Source organism: Leuciscus leuciscus, assembly GCF_965113295.1.
Source record: "Leuciscus leuciscus genome assembly, chromosome: 25".
In the NCBI taxonomy this organism is placed as follows: domain Eukaryota; kingdom Metazoa; phylum Chordata; class Actinopteri; order Cypriniformes; family Leuciscidae; genus Leuciscus; species Leuciscus leuciscus.
The window spans coordinates 20,073,428-20,086,745 of record NC_138724.1 but is presented as its reverse complement, the minus strand read 5'-3'; the positions used below and the strand labels follow the sequence as shown (position 1 = coordinate 20,086,745).

General features: G+C 37.2%; 1 protein-coding gene across 9 annotated transcripts in view; it reads right to left on the bottom strand.

Annotated features, from left to right (window-relative positions):
- Positions 1-13,318, bottom strand: part of dyrk4 (dual-specificity tyrosine-(Y)-phosphorylation regulated kinase 4) — a 35,663-nt gene that overhangs the window by 2,165 nt on the left and 20,180 nt on the right. For 2 of the 9 annotated variants that reach the window (XM_082160155.1, XM_082160159.1), the window contains 12 exons: positions 8,010-8,093; positions 6,035-6,178; positions 5,439-5,580; positions 5,092-5,255; positions 4,000-4,136; positions 3,171-3,311; positions 2,019-2,157; positions 1,708-1,789; positions 1,161-1,333; positions 895-955; positions 351-480; positions 94-260 (listed from right to left, as the gene is read on the bottom strand). In XM_082160155.1, coding sequence (XP_082016281.1) covers positions 94-260; positions 351-480; positions 895-955; positions 1,161-1,333; positions 1,708-1,789; positions 2,019-2,157; positions 3,171-3,311; positions 4,000-4,136; positions 5,092-5,255; positions 5,439-5,580; positions 6,035-6,178; positions 8,010-8,093 — 1,564 coding nt within the window. Of the gene's footprint in view, positions 1-93; positions 261-350; positions 481-894; positions 956-1,160; positions 1,334-1,707; positions 1,790-2,018; positions 2,158-3,170; positions 3,312-3,999; positions 4,137-5,091; positions 5,256-5,438; positions 5,581-6,034; positions 6,179-8,009; positions 8,094-8,303; positions 8,447-11,315; positions 12,308-13,318 lie in introns of those variants that run through there. The other 7 variants (XM_082160161.1, XM_082160163.1, XM_082160160.1 and 4 more) reach the window with 6 other exon arrangements.

Sequence of the window (13,318 nt, the reverse complement as noted above, 5' to 3'; positions counted from 1 at the left end):
CATACATTTTTAAGCATGATTACGTGTCGAAGTCACTGTATATCATCATCAATTGTAATGATCAGTCATTACTCTACAAGCACAGATTCTGACCCTTGCCTGTCCTGTTTGAAGTCGCTTTGCGGTAAGTGAAGTCATAATTGTTGTCAATGTCTTTCCGCATAGGTCGAGGTTTAGGATGGAGCCTGTTGAGACGGCCCTCTGTAATCCACTCATGCTGCATCGCTTCATCAGGTGTCATCCGCTTTGTGGGATCCCACCTACAAGAAGGCAATGGTACAGGTTGAAAAAGCCTATTTATGTGTGTTGAGGTGGTAATAAATATGAAGTCATTTCATTACTTTACGTACACAAGGCAATGTCGAATGAAGTCAAGAAATATAGGATCGTTGGTCTTCAGCACACTGGCAAGATCTTTTGAGTTGGGTCGACGTTTTTTCCCTTTGCTGTTGGTGATATTCCTTGGGTTTCCTTTGGAATCTGATTGGAGCATTATAAAGGTAAGATGTCAATCAAAATGAAACCTCAAATGCATAAACAAAATGCATTTGAAATTAGATGTTATTTTGGTAACACTTTACAATTAGACCCCATTAGGTAATGCATACCTAAAATGAATTAACAATGTGCAATTTATTTGTTACAGTAATTATTCATCTTTGTTAACTGTTCGTGTTAGCTCAGGTTCATCAAATAATATTAACAGATACAACTTCTTTTAAAATAATGTATTAGTCAATACTGAAATTAACATGAACTAAGATTAATAAATGCTTTAGAATTATTTTTCATTGTTAGTTCATGTTATCTAATGTAATAAACTAATATTAACGACGAACCTTATCGTAAAGTGTTACCGTTATTTGTAAGCAATCATGTATTTAATAATTTTACCAAAAAATAATCTTCGTCTTGATGCACTTTGAACAAAGTCATTTGGAGGAAGTCCCATGATCTATAAAATCAAAAGTAATTCTTTTCAGGAACCAATGCATTTCAAATAACTACAGAAGAATCGTTAAAGAAGATGAAGTTATTTAAAGGACTTTCTTTCATCACAATACAATACTTTTATTCTATTTTGTATCCATTTTTGAAGTGTAGTGTTTCACAGAAGAAAGAAAGTCTAACTAATTTTAAGTACTAATAGAGTCTCTCACCTCCATGATACAGGCGATCTGCTCCACTTCACTCTCTCCTGGGAAGAGGGGATAGCCAGTGTACAGCTCTGCCAAAATACAGCCCAGACTCCACATGTCTATGGCCATGCTGTACGGGTGGCCCAGAATCACCTCTGGTGAGCGGTAGAAGCGGCTCTGAATGTAAGTGTACACTGTAGATGGGAATACAAGTGGTCTATTAGAGCTACATGAATTCAACAGTATGAATTAGCTTACTGCATCAAATAGCACTAAATCATTGTTTCTCAATTGATGGGTCACAGGTCTGTTTTAATGGAGGAAAAACAGTGCTAAATGCAAGTGAGAAAATGTAGCTATAAGCGTGCATAGTTAGAACAGCAAAATAAATAGCCTGTATTATTATATTTTATGAAGGGAGCATTTAACGCTTCCCAAATTCTATGTCAAAGGTGTCTAATCAAACAATTGCAGATTTTGCTACAGTTAGTCTTACTCAGTGCAGAGTAAATGACAGAATCAGGATAAATCTGGTGATGTGTTCATTACACAAGGGTTTGGTAATTACCTCTTTGTTGCTCATAGCAGCTTGATCCAAAGTCGACCACCTTGATGTTTCCTTGTCCCCTCTGGGACAGGAGTATGTTCTCCTATTAAGAGATACATAATAATGCTTTGTCATGATGGTCATTTCACTGGTTAATGCATTTGTATATCTTTGAACTGAAACTGAAAACAGCTAAAGGAGTTATCTGGCTGAATGTTCAAGCTGCAAAATAACTACTTTTCTATAACGTTAAATAAATAATGCATTTTTCTTATATTTGCTTTTCATTTTGGGGTGATTGACATTTGACAAACTCCAGTGGTGAGGTTTACCGGTTTAAGGTCACAGTGGATGATCTTCTCCTTGTGCAGCATCTGGAGGCACTTGAGCAGTGAGTGAGCAAAACGCCGAATCAACCCCAGACTGAAGCCCTGGAAGTTGTTCTTCTTAATAAGCTCATAGAGGTTCACTCTGTATGGAGACAACATGGATAATTAACATAGACTGTGACGATGTTACAGGGTGATGTTCATGGCTAATACCTTATGAACTACTAGGATTAGAGTAAGTAGGGATGAAAAAAACAGTATGACGTGTATCTAAATGCCACTAGAGGGCAGCACATTAAATTTGGCACTATACCTCACGCTGAACTTTCTACAAACACATTCACTCAACAACATTCACTCAACATGTCACTCAACAACCTCCTGTCTTTAAGCACGACCATAAAAACAAAATCTCACTATTAGTCTGTGTTAACCGCTAAGAATTATGCTAAAGAGCCCTTTGAGAGGGAAGCCATGAAAGTCATTATCTTTGGCAGTAAGGAGGCCTAAAACAGCAGCTGTGAACAGCCTAATGTAATCGGAGACTTCACACCATGAGTGGGCAAGGAAAAAGATAGGGGCCTAATCAAGGCATTAACTAAAGGATTCTGTGACGGTAACCGAAGACAGGGACGACGCATCTGATGTCCTCTAAAGGTCAGGCTGCCAGAGATGAAGCTGCTTTTCCTGCAAAGTGTCTTTTAATTGATCACTTTACCCAGAGCCCAAAAGGTCTTGAGTGAGAAACTCTCACTTCACACCTCAATATGGCCACCGTTGGAACAAACCATAGTGCCAGTTGATAAATCAGAACTAATATGACATCTAACTAATGATTCATAACTAATATGATGATCTGCACTAGCTAATGTAAACATTAAATCAAAATAAAATAAAATAAATAAATATTAAAAAAAAAATTAATTACAATTAATTATTCATATTTTTTTATTGAATATCCTGTTTCCCTCATAAATATGAAAGTAAAATGGGTTCATAATTACTTTAAAAAGGCATCTATAATAAGCTGTAGTTACAGGGAAGTATTCTATTTAAGTTGAGTCTGTGACATGTTTAACGTGAGTTACTACACAGGTTTATAAATTGAAAGCGCTCATGTGTCCATCTAAATGAATCCAGTTTTTTTCCACCCACCCCAGCAGCTCGAAGGAGATGCACAGGTGGTTGCGGAAGTAGAAGTACTCCTTCATGTGAATGACGTTGTGGCAATTATCTCTGTCTCGTCTCCGCACAGCATCCAGGATCTTTAGCTCTACAAGAGCCTGATGATGGAACCTGGAATTCAAAAGAAAAATAACTTACTTATTATCAACTTTATCAATATGCTGCTAATTTGTACTGTTTTTCTATTGTACAGAGCAGCTTTACAGTATTCAGCACTGAGCTTTACATTTTGAAAGGGTTTTAAGTTAAAGCATCAGTCAAAGTAGGTGCGATGGCAGTGGAAGGGCATGAGATCAGTTTTGCCCAGACACGTAATGTGATACACAGCAGACACCTTTTAACACCCTACAGTGTCTCAGGTCCAGTGTAAACTATGACCTGATTGAGCGCTGATTTTTGAAGACCTTATGATGAGATAAATGTGAAAACTTTAGCCTCTTAAAGGGATAGTTCACCCCCCAAAAAAGAAGTTGTTCCAAACCCGTAATAATTTCTTTCTTCTGTTGAACACTAAAGAAGATATTTTGATGAATGTTTGTAACCAAACAGTTACTGCATTTGATTTGATTGATGAATTTAAGTAGTGTATTATTTTAAATAATATAAATTCTATTTTAATATTATTTTAATATTTAGAATTTTAATTGTTCTTATACTTATATACTCAAACAATAATTGACAGACCCCTTGCAGTACCACCACGGACCCCGTAGAGGTCGCTAACCCCGATTGTACTAAAGATTGCATGGGAATGGGAATGGGAATGAGAATGAACACATGGACTGGAGGTTCATTTTACCTCTTCTTATTTCGAATGATCTTGATGGCCACCATCTCATTTGTCTTGTGATCCAAACATTTCAAGACTTGGCCAAACGATCCTTTCCCAATAACCTCCAGGACTTCATAGCGATAACCTATATGGTCATGCTGGACCTGCAAAGAGTATTTAGAGGACAGAGTCAGCTGACAAACAGGTCAGCATAATTATTTACATCTCCTTTGCAGTGGCAGACTTCCTGTTACTCAGAGAAACACTGCAATGGTAATATTGAAATGCATAAACGCTCCTTATTTGTTTGTTTCCCAACTAACATTCAGGCTCTTATCTGGACTGTCAGACATGTGACATTGTTTACATGTTTTGACTGCAACTTTCAGCTGTATGACTCTTTAAATCGTCAAGCCTGAAGGCATTCAGTCTAATGTCCAGTAATCCTGAGGAATGTCATTCTTAAAAGGCACATTTAAGGAAGATGGGGTGGGACAGCAGACATTAGGGTCTAGCAGCTTAAATCAGCTGAATTCGTCAGCCTCGTGCTGTAATGCAATTTCATCATTTATCGAGAAGTTGAAAATGAGGTCAGTGTGTCACCCAGTAAGCTGTTTGCCAGAAGCCAAGCTATGTATGTTTTTTTTTTTTATTCATATATAGATGTGAATAAATAAATTGACAGATTTTAATAATGTGTGTGTTTACAGTAAATACGCACACACACACACACACACACACACACACACACACACACACACACACACACACACACACACACACACACACACACACACACACACACACACACAGTATATGTAAACAAAAACTTTTATGTTAGATGCGATCAATCGATTTGACAGCACTAATAATAATATATAATAAAATGTATAAAATACTATATAGCCATATTTAAAAACAACAAAAACTAATAAAAAGATGGCAAAAACACACACAAAAATTACTAATACTTTAAAATTAAAATAAAAACTTAAAATATTAAAATAGAAGCTAATTCAAAATTGAAATAAAAACTATAATATAATCTCAGTGATACTAAAATAACACTGCCGGGCAAAAGTAATGTAATCACAGAAAGACATATATGTCATATCTAACCTTTAAGTAGCTGCCGTGCTCATCGTCATAGCCTGAATTCTGTGGGGATCCCTGAGAGCCCTCAATCTTCTTAGTGTCCAAGCCCAGATACCAGATCTCAGAGTAGTCCATAATTTCCTCCCTCTCATATTCCGTTAGCTGGTTCTGGAAGTGCTTCAGTGCCGCTGTTTTGCAGATGAAGGAAGACACACATAAATAGTGAACATATAATCCAGTTAACCAGGGAAATATCAGACCATTCCAATGCTATTTTTAGTTATTATTTCCAATTCAGCTTGAAGATCAAAAATCCATCTATGAATTTCTGAATATATGAAATGCAAACAGAAATCCAGAGCACTTCATACTTGTTGGAGACATAGGCAGCCTCTGTCCCTCATATGTCCTGATCTTCTCAAACTTATTGATGATGCTCCTGGTTAAGGATTCGGAGAGGTTTTCCACCGACGAACCAAAGCGATTGGGAAACTGCGGCCTCTGCCTCTCCTCCTGAGTTACAAGAAATGGACGTCAGACTGAAATACGTTTTTATGTGGCTAATGGGACCATTATATGAATTGTTCACCTATTTTTGTTTGTTTTTGTACTCGCCTTCATTTCATTTCATTCTAAACCCATATACTGTTGTTTTTTCTCAAAAAATAATATATATATTCATTATATTACAAGTCTTACATTATATTATTACATTATATTATATTACGGACAATATTCTAGTCTTCTGGGCTATTTTTATAGAATTTCTGATGGGCTATTTGTGGTTTTTGAAGATTGACAGACATGATTGCTGTTAACTGATGATATATGAAAAAAAGGATGCATCAAAAAGTCTAATTTTGTGTTCCACAGAAGAAAGAAAGTAATTTGGGATTGGATATACATGACGGTGAGTAAACAATGAACGGATTTTCATTTTTGGCAAAACTTAAGAGTGTTTTCCCACCTGATTCCCTTGAGTGCTTTGCACCAACTGTTTGACGATACTGGGTAAGGTTCCATTCGAATGAAGAAGTTTGCCATTTGTCACCAAAACTTGCTTGACTGGAGCCTCTAGTTGGGGCAAAGTACCAACTCCCGTCCCACACTTCTAGAAAAAAAAAAAAGACACAATATTATGAGTACCGTTCAACATGAAAAACTCTACAAATCAGTAACAAGGGGCAAACGGGGGGAAAGATACGTGAGCTTCACACAAGCTGAGTGGCCAACGGCCCCATGTGAACCGGACCCCCTGCATAGAGGATGGAATTTCAGTGGCGGTTGAGACCGAGGTGGGGACAAAAGCAGCGATAGGGCAGTCTTTCACAACCCATCAGAGCAATGAACATGTACACTAAATCTTACATTTGGGGTGTAATAACAGTGAATGATACAGATTTTCCCCAACGCGGTTCCTAGTTTTGTCAGTATCTTCTCTTGGAAGGAATAAAATGAAAGGTTCCCTTGCCATGAAACAAATATTGGGCACTGCACAAGGGAGGGGCTTGTTCGTAGCTTGCAGGTTTTCCCCCATCTCACAGTTCAATGCCAGTGCTCGACAAACTTCTGGGCTGAAAAAAGAGCAAGTGCGTCTATAGATAGATGCGATATTCAATCTCATATGTTCTGGGGATACTGCGGCATCTGCCAACTTGATCATGACGCATAGAAACAGTAGCTAAATATAGCATATAGGGGCACCTGAAGAGACGTGCAAGAATACAGTAGGCTGTGCGTAAACAACGTTCACCGTTCAGGCACCGCAGGTACATCAAAACCCAGATTGAGTCTAGGGATTTTGACTTTAAGAGGCACTATGCCAAGCACTTTATTATAAGCGGATGTTAACACCTGCGAAGAGATTGCTTTTAGTTAATGACAACTGTAAGGGGGTCATCTCATATTCAACATTAAAGATTTAACACAAGCGCTTTCCATAGGTGCTGGAGGGATCATGCATTGCCATCTATAGATAGCGGACACACAACCTTGCCTACGTATCTTGTAAATACTGCTGTTTATTACTAAGTCAAATGTTTAATGTTAAATTGACGCTAATGTCACAGAATTTACACATGCTTCATCTTTAAGATATCTAGATTGTCAAATGTTAGATTGATTTAATTAAAAAATATTGTTAAAATTAGTTAAAAGGGACATGTTCCCCATAATATCTATGGTGGTTACAATTCGGGTTAAGTCTATTTAGGATCCCTGGGGTAGCTGTTTGTAATGCACGAAAAGAAAAAGAAAAAAAAGAAGTATAATGTGGAAAAAAAAGAGAAGTGTATAGGTTAAGCATGTAGTTATAGTGTATAGGCTAAGCATCAGCTAGTGGTATTCTAAGCTACTATGCTGGGTTGCGTTTCCCAAAACCATTGTTAGCCAACTATGGTCGCAAGTCCATTAAACTCCATTGGCACCAACGGAACTTACGACCATATAGTTGGCTTTGGGAAACGCACCCCTGTGCGGTTAGCTAGCAAAACATTAGCTGACTAAAAGAAAACAAAGAATTAGAAATGGTCAATTTAACAATCTATTTGTATTTATATGCTGTTATATGTTACAATTAAAAGACATTAACAATCGTAATAACAGTTCAATAGCATACACTTATGTATGTGTATCCTCGCTGAATAAATGTATTACATTCTTTCAATAAAAAAAAAATCATACTGATCCCAAAACTTTTGAACGTTAGTGTACAACACAAAGCTATTTTGTAGGATTTCTAGTCAGGCACTGAATTCAATACCCATTAAAAGCTGTGTACCAACTGGTGGACCGAAATGTCCAAAACACCCTGCACCCATCTCACAGTTCTCCTCCCAGACAGAGTTGCTCTTACAGTAGAGTGATTCACACACCCTTTGAGAATAAATTCGAATGAATCATCACTGTTAAGTAACCTGTTTTCTCTGTGAATAAGGGCTCACCTGTGAGTAGGTGCAGTTGGGTCCTATTTTTGTGTTCTCGGCCTGAGACCTGTTGGGGTGAGGGAAAGCCTCGGGTCTGGCTGACTGTGAAAAGAGAGCGGAGGAAAGACGTCATGAGCGTGAGGAGTGGGCACACTCTTGCAGCCCACATCCACAGCCATACGTGTGGGATTCTGCGTATATAACTTCAGGCATCATCTCTGCTTGCGCGGTGTTATTCAACACAGCTGATGACTCATCATGACTCTTGTTTTTCATTCAAAAGCACATTAATAACATTTCGCTGATGCCCACCATGTCAGATGATGCAGTTTGACCTCATAGAAGAGGACAGTCAGTCGTGATGTACAGACTTCTTCACTGGTACTTCACACGCACAGCAATCATCTCCCAATTATGTTCCACTTGTGCATGAATGCTTCAGGATATCAGTGGACCTGCGATGACCACAATCATTCATGATTGCAGACATATGAGGAAACAGGCCCTCATCCATCTTAATCGCGTGGAGCGTGCGTCAATAGTGGTGACAGACAGCATAAGGACAGATGAAAAGCTCTAGCTAAACTTAGAGCCTCTCGGGTGGGGGCGAGATATAAACTGGCGGGCAAACACGTGCCGGTAGCAGAAGTCAAACAGATTGGCCAAGAAACACACAGACAATGGGATGGTCTCACCCATATACACACCTTGGAGATTTATGTGGCTCGCACAGCCTTAATCCACTGGCTGATTATTTGCAGAGTCTGAAACATATATCGGTTTTTGGCCGAGCGTATCTTCCCATCGGGGGGTTGAGCTATTCAGATGTGTTGGGTCTTAACTACATTCATTCACAGTGCAGTGAAGAACATACAGGCTTATAGAGGGATCAGAGAGTGCATGGACTTCAATGAGCCAGCAACAAAGAGATGCATTTAGAAAACAGGCAGTAAAAATTTGTTACACTTAGACTGCGGGCGGTCAGCTGTGCAATGTGAGCCCGGGGCTTTAAGAGACTCATTCAAATATTAACACCTTTGAGTTTCTATGTTCAGGACTAAAGGCTTTGTGTTACAATGTGGGTCAGTGTGCAATGCAAGAGTGAGAGATACTTTCCTTAAAGTCACCACGAAAAAATGAAATCAAAATGAACAAATCTAGTTTTTTTAGAATGGAATATTGCAGTATTTATCATAAATGATTTATCCGTGCACATAATTATTATTAAATTAAATATTAATGCGCATGCCCTCGTAATATTTAATCGTTTTTAAGACGAGTTTTTCGATGCGACCTGTCACTTACATGAAATTGCAGCAATAGCAAATGACAACGATCCAATCAATTCCCGTTGGACAACATCTCACCCTACATTTTTTTCTTATTCGAGGAGCCGTTTCACTCAGATATACTAATCAGTTTGCTTAATTCGGCAATAAAATGATCACATTCATTCTTTTAACTTAAGTGATGATTTGACATTTTTTCTGATCTATATTGATTAGGGATGCACAATATTGGTACCATATAGGATATCTGCTGATTTCTTTTTTAAATGAATCTGTATTGGTTGATATTGTGCATGATCATTTTCCCTATTTTTATATTTTGATTACTTTTGCCATCATAGGACGCTCACTTAAACACTCACTTAATCTTAAAAACACTAATAATTTAACAACATTAAATGTAATCCTTAGCAAATTTTCTAAATTAATATCCATTTTTCATACTTAAATTACATTGTGATGCCTAAACTCACTTGTAGCATTTAAAACAATTGATTTTAGTTTTTAAATTATAATTTATTTAAACCAAATACTATTTTAATATCGGTCATATTGCAAAAATGTATGAATGTATGTGAATCTCTAATATAGGCTTTCACTCTACAACATACCCAAATATTATATCCAGTGTGCTATTTTAACATATACATTGGTGTTTAAGCCCTAAACCAATGGTTTTTACACATTTTTATATCACATACACAGACAAACCAAAGGAGGATTTGGGTCACCTCAATCAAGTAGAAACTATGGTCATGGGCAAAACCCAAACCACACCCAGAAAGGATCAAAAATACATCATATGTCGTTCTTTATACTCAGGACTAACTTAAGAATGCCTTTCATAGTAACTTGGAGCTCAGTACTGAATGATTTGCTGACAACCACCTTAAAGGATGGTTCATACTTAGACACTGGCTTGAGGATTTTTAAGCAACCTAACCATCACATGTTCAGGCCAAATATACTCATGCACAGTTATGGGTTTAATGGGTGCTTTAAAATCAATCTTTGACAGAACAGAGACATTGTATTCTGTCGAAATGCAATTTAGCAGTGGGAGAAATCTCACTGATAGAGTGATAGGATGAATATCGGATTGGGACTTACATCATTTATTGTAACCTTGCACTAAACATTATCACCTATAAAACTGAAAATACACAGAACGGAGCGCAAACAAATATCGTGTTACTGTGAGTTACGATTCTTAGAAGGCAAAGAGCAATGAAACCTGAGCAAATAACAAAATAAAAAGAACGTGAGGACGTTATTTATAGTCCTTTACAATTATTACCATGGTAACCAGATTCTGCTTTTGAAAAGTAGTCTATAAAATACTATATGTTATATACACACAAATATTCTGAAATATATAGGTCTATTATAAGCCTACATACAAACATTTGCTTTTGACAACTGAAAACTAATACCACGTTATCATAATCAATCACTGTAGCCTATATGATGCTAACATTAAATGTTATAATCTATTATAAATATGGGTAAGCATAGTTTGTGCAAAAATATTTAAAAAATAAATAAATAATAATAATGATATTAGTAATGGATAACAGTTAACCTGTGTAAGAACTTAATATTATTTCTGCATTTTCTTTTTAAGAAAAGTGGAGGCTGATACCCAGATACCAGTTAAACTGTATGGTAGGCTATTATATAAATTGTATGAGTCAGTATGATATTATATAAAAAGCTTGTGGTATGCTACACTTTAAAAGGCATACCTAAGCAATAACATTAAATAAGAGCAAAATATTGAACTAACGAACTAAGAAAACCATTACATTAGACAAATACGTTTTAAGTAGCCTAGGCTATAATAAAGCCTATATGCGTAAATTATTTCATATATAAAATAATGTATGTTTAAAATCTCAATAATAATCATTGTAAACTTCAGTGCAACCAATATAATCAGATAGGCTAAAAATGCTTCAAAATATTATAAAGTTTTTAACAAGAGTATTCATAAGTGCATGCAAATTAACATACATAGCTACTCTTCATACATTACCTTGTTATTAATTTCAGGAAACATGTCGCTTTTTGACACGTGGATATTCAACACATCCAAGTCATAAGGCATAGGGCTTAAGAAAAAAAAAGTACGGACTCGCTATTAAATCCAGCAGAAAACTTGCATGTGCATCTTAAGAATCCTGTCAGACACCGGAACCCGTCCTGTCAGCACTGGAAAATACCAGGGAGAACTTCGCGAAATGAAGTGTTTCCCAATGAGGAGGAGAGAGGTTGAAAAGCTTTCGTCAGCAGGAGATTAACGGAAAGAGGCAAGCTGTTCGTCTGTTCCACTTGACGTGTAGGCTATGTCCCGAGATATGCCACCTGTTCAGGTTTTCCAGCCTGACTGCACTCTATATAGATGTGTTTACGTGCGCTTACCTACTGAACCCATATTCCTTCCATCCTAGCACAGAGCATTTGTTTGCCAAGTCATGGCGATCCTAAAGTGGAAATCCAGGACAGTTATTGACTCAATGTCCGAATGTGCAGCGGCACAAATCAGCCTCTATTAACACAGTTGTTTAATGTGTATAGACTACTTGCCGCGCGAGACGAGACTGCCTCCGCTCACTATTTCCTCGCTTCGACACGAGCTTTGAGTAGGCTATGCAACGGCACCGCCTTCGGCACTATCTGTTTACTGCCCTCTCTTTAAGTTTCCATCTGTCAACGAACGATGGGACCCCAATAAATAACGCCTATCAGTACATCGTCATTCGCAAAACCTTCAAAATGTCAGAAGAGCAGTGGGCGAGCCAAGAGCCTCACTCAACCTTGATAACTCAGTAGTTAAGCGGGCTTTGATTTGAATGAGGGATTGTGTAGGTGCATTATTAACAAAAAAATAACTTTTTACACCCCAAAATGACTAGTAGCCTACTGGTGACAAATGTGTTTAGATAAACAACAAAAAAGAAGATTCTGTGTAAATAAAGCAGTTTCATTCTACATAAAGGACCAAGCTGGTCTCCCTTAGCGGCCATGTTGAGATAAGCCCCCCTACTATTTGCTTGCAAAATAAATTATTCATTGGTTATAAATACATCTGTGAACAGGGTCATAGGTAAATGAAACTTAATTATGATTAATTACTAAACAATAATTTTAACAAAAGAAAAATAAGTAAAATCTATATTTAAATATTAAACTAGAATAATTGAAAATATCTAAAAAAAGAATAAACATGCTCACCGAACCATGCATACATTTGTTAAGGAGGGATTTTCCTACCAACAAAGCGCAGACTCCGCAGAGTACCAACTTCACGTGACGTTTTTAATAACTGAGCTGTTTTTAAGTTCACGTGGCATCTTGGTGAGACGTTAGCACATAATATCAGTCTGCATGTTTACATAGACCAATGATTAAAAAATCTCACAGAGGGAAAGTGCAAATGTGTGAAGAGCCCCCAAGTCTACACTGAACAGATATTGATTGCAAAATGGATTTCTGTGAGCTGTATAGGCCTACTAGTGATTTATGTTTAATATTAAACAAAACAATATACTGACTTGAATTATCATCAGATAGCCAAAATCCCAACACAAGTCCATTTTACAGGACTTAGTTTGACTTATTCTAGCTATACAAAACACTTTAAGCCTTCTTAAATGGTAAATATAGAAGGTAGCAAGTTGACACTGTTTTTCACACCTATTCCCTATAGACTGCACTGCTCACATGTAACAAGCACAGCAGAGGCGGAAGCTGTGCACTGTATTTGATACAACGTGACTCACCATGTAGGCTTATTATCAAACCACCTTTCAGATTGTCAGATTCAAAAAGCCTGTGTCTATACTAATTTAAGACAAATAGTGATCGTAGTTTGGAAAATGAGTGATAAGATGAGGTAAAAAGTGGAGGGCCTTTTGTTTTGATCATGGGAATAATTACACAAGCGTGCATAGCATCACAAAACCACATAGCCTTTGGATTTGTAAATTTGTACTACTAGGTAATGAGTATTGGTCTACTTCAGTGAAAAACTATGTA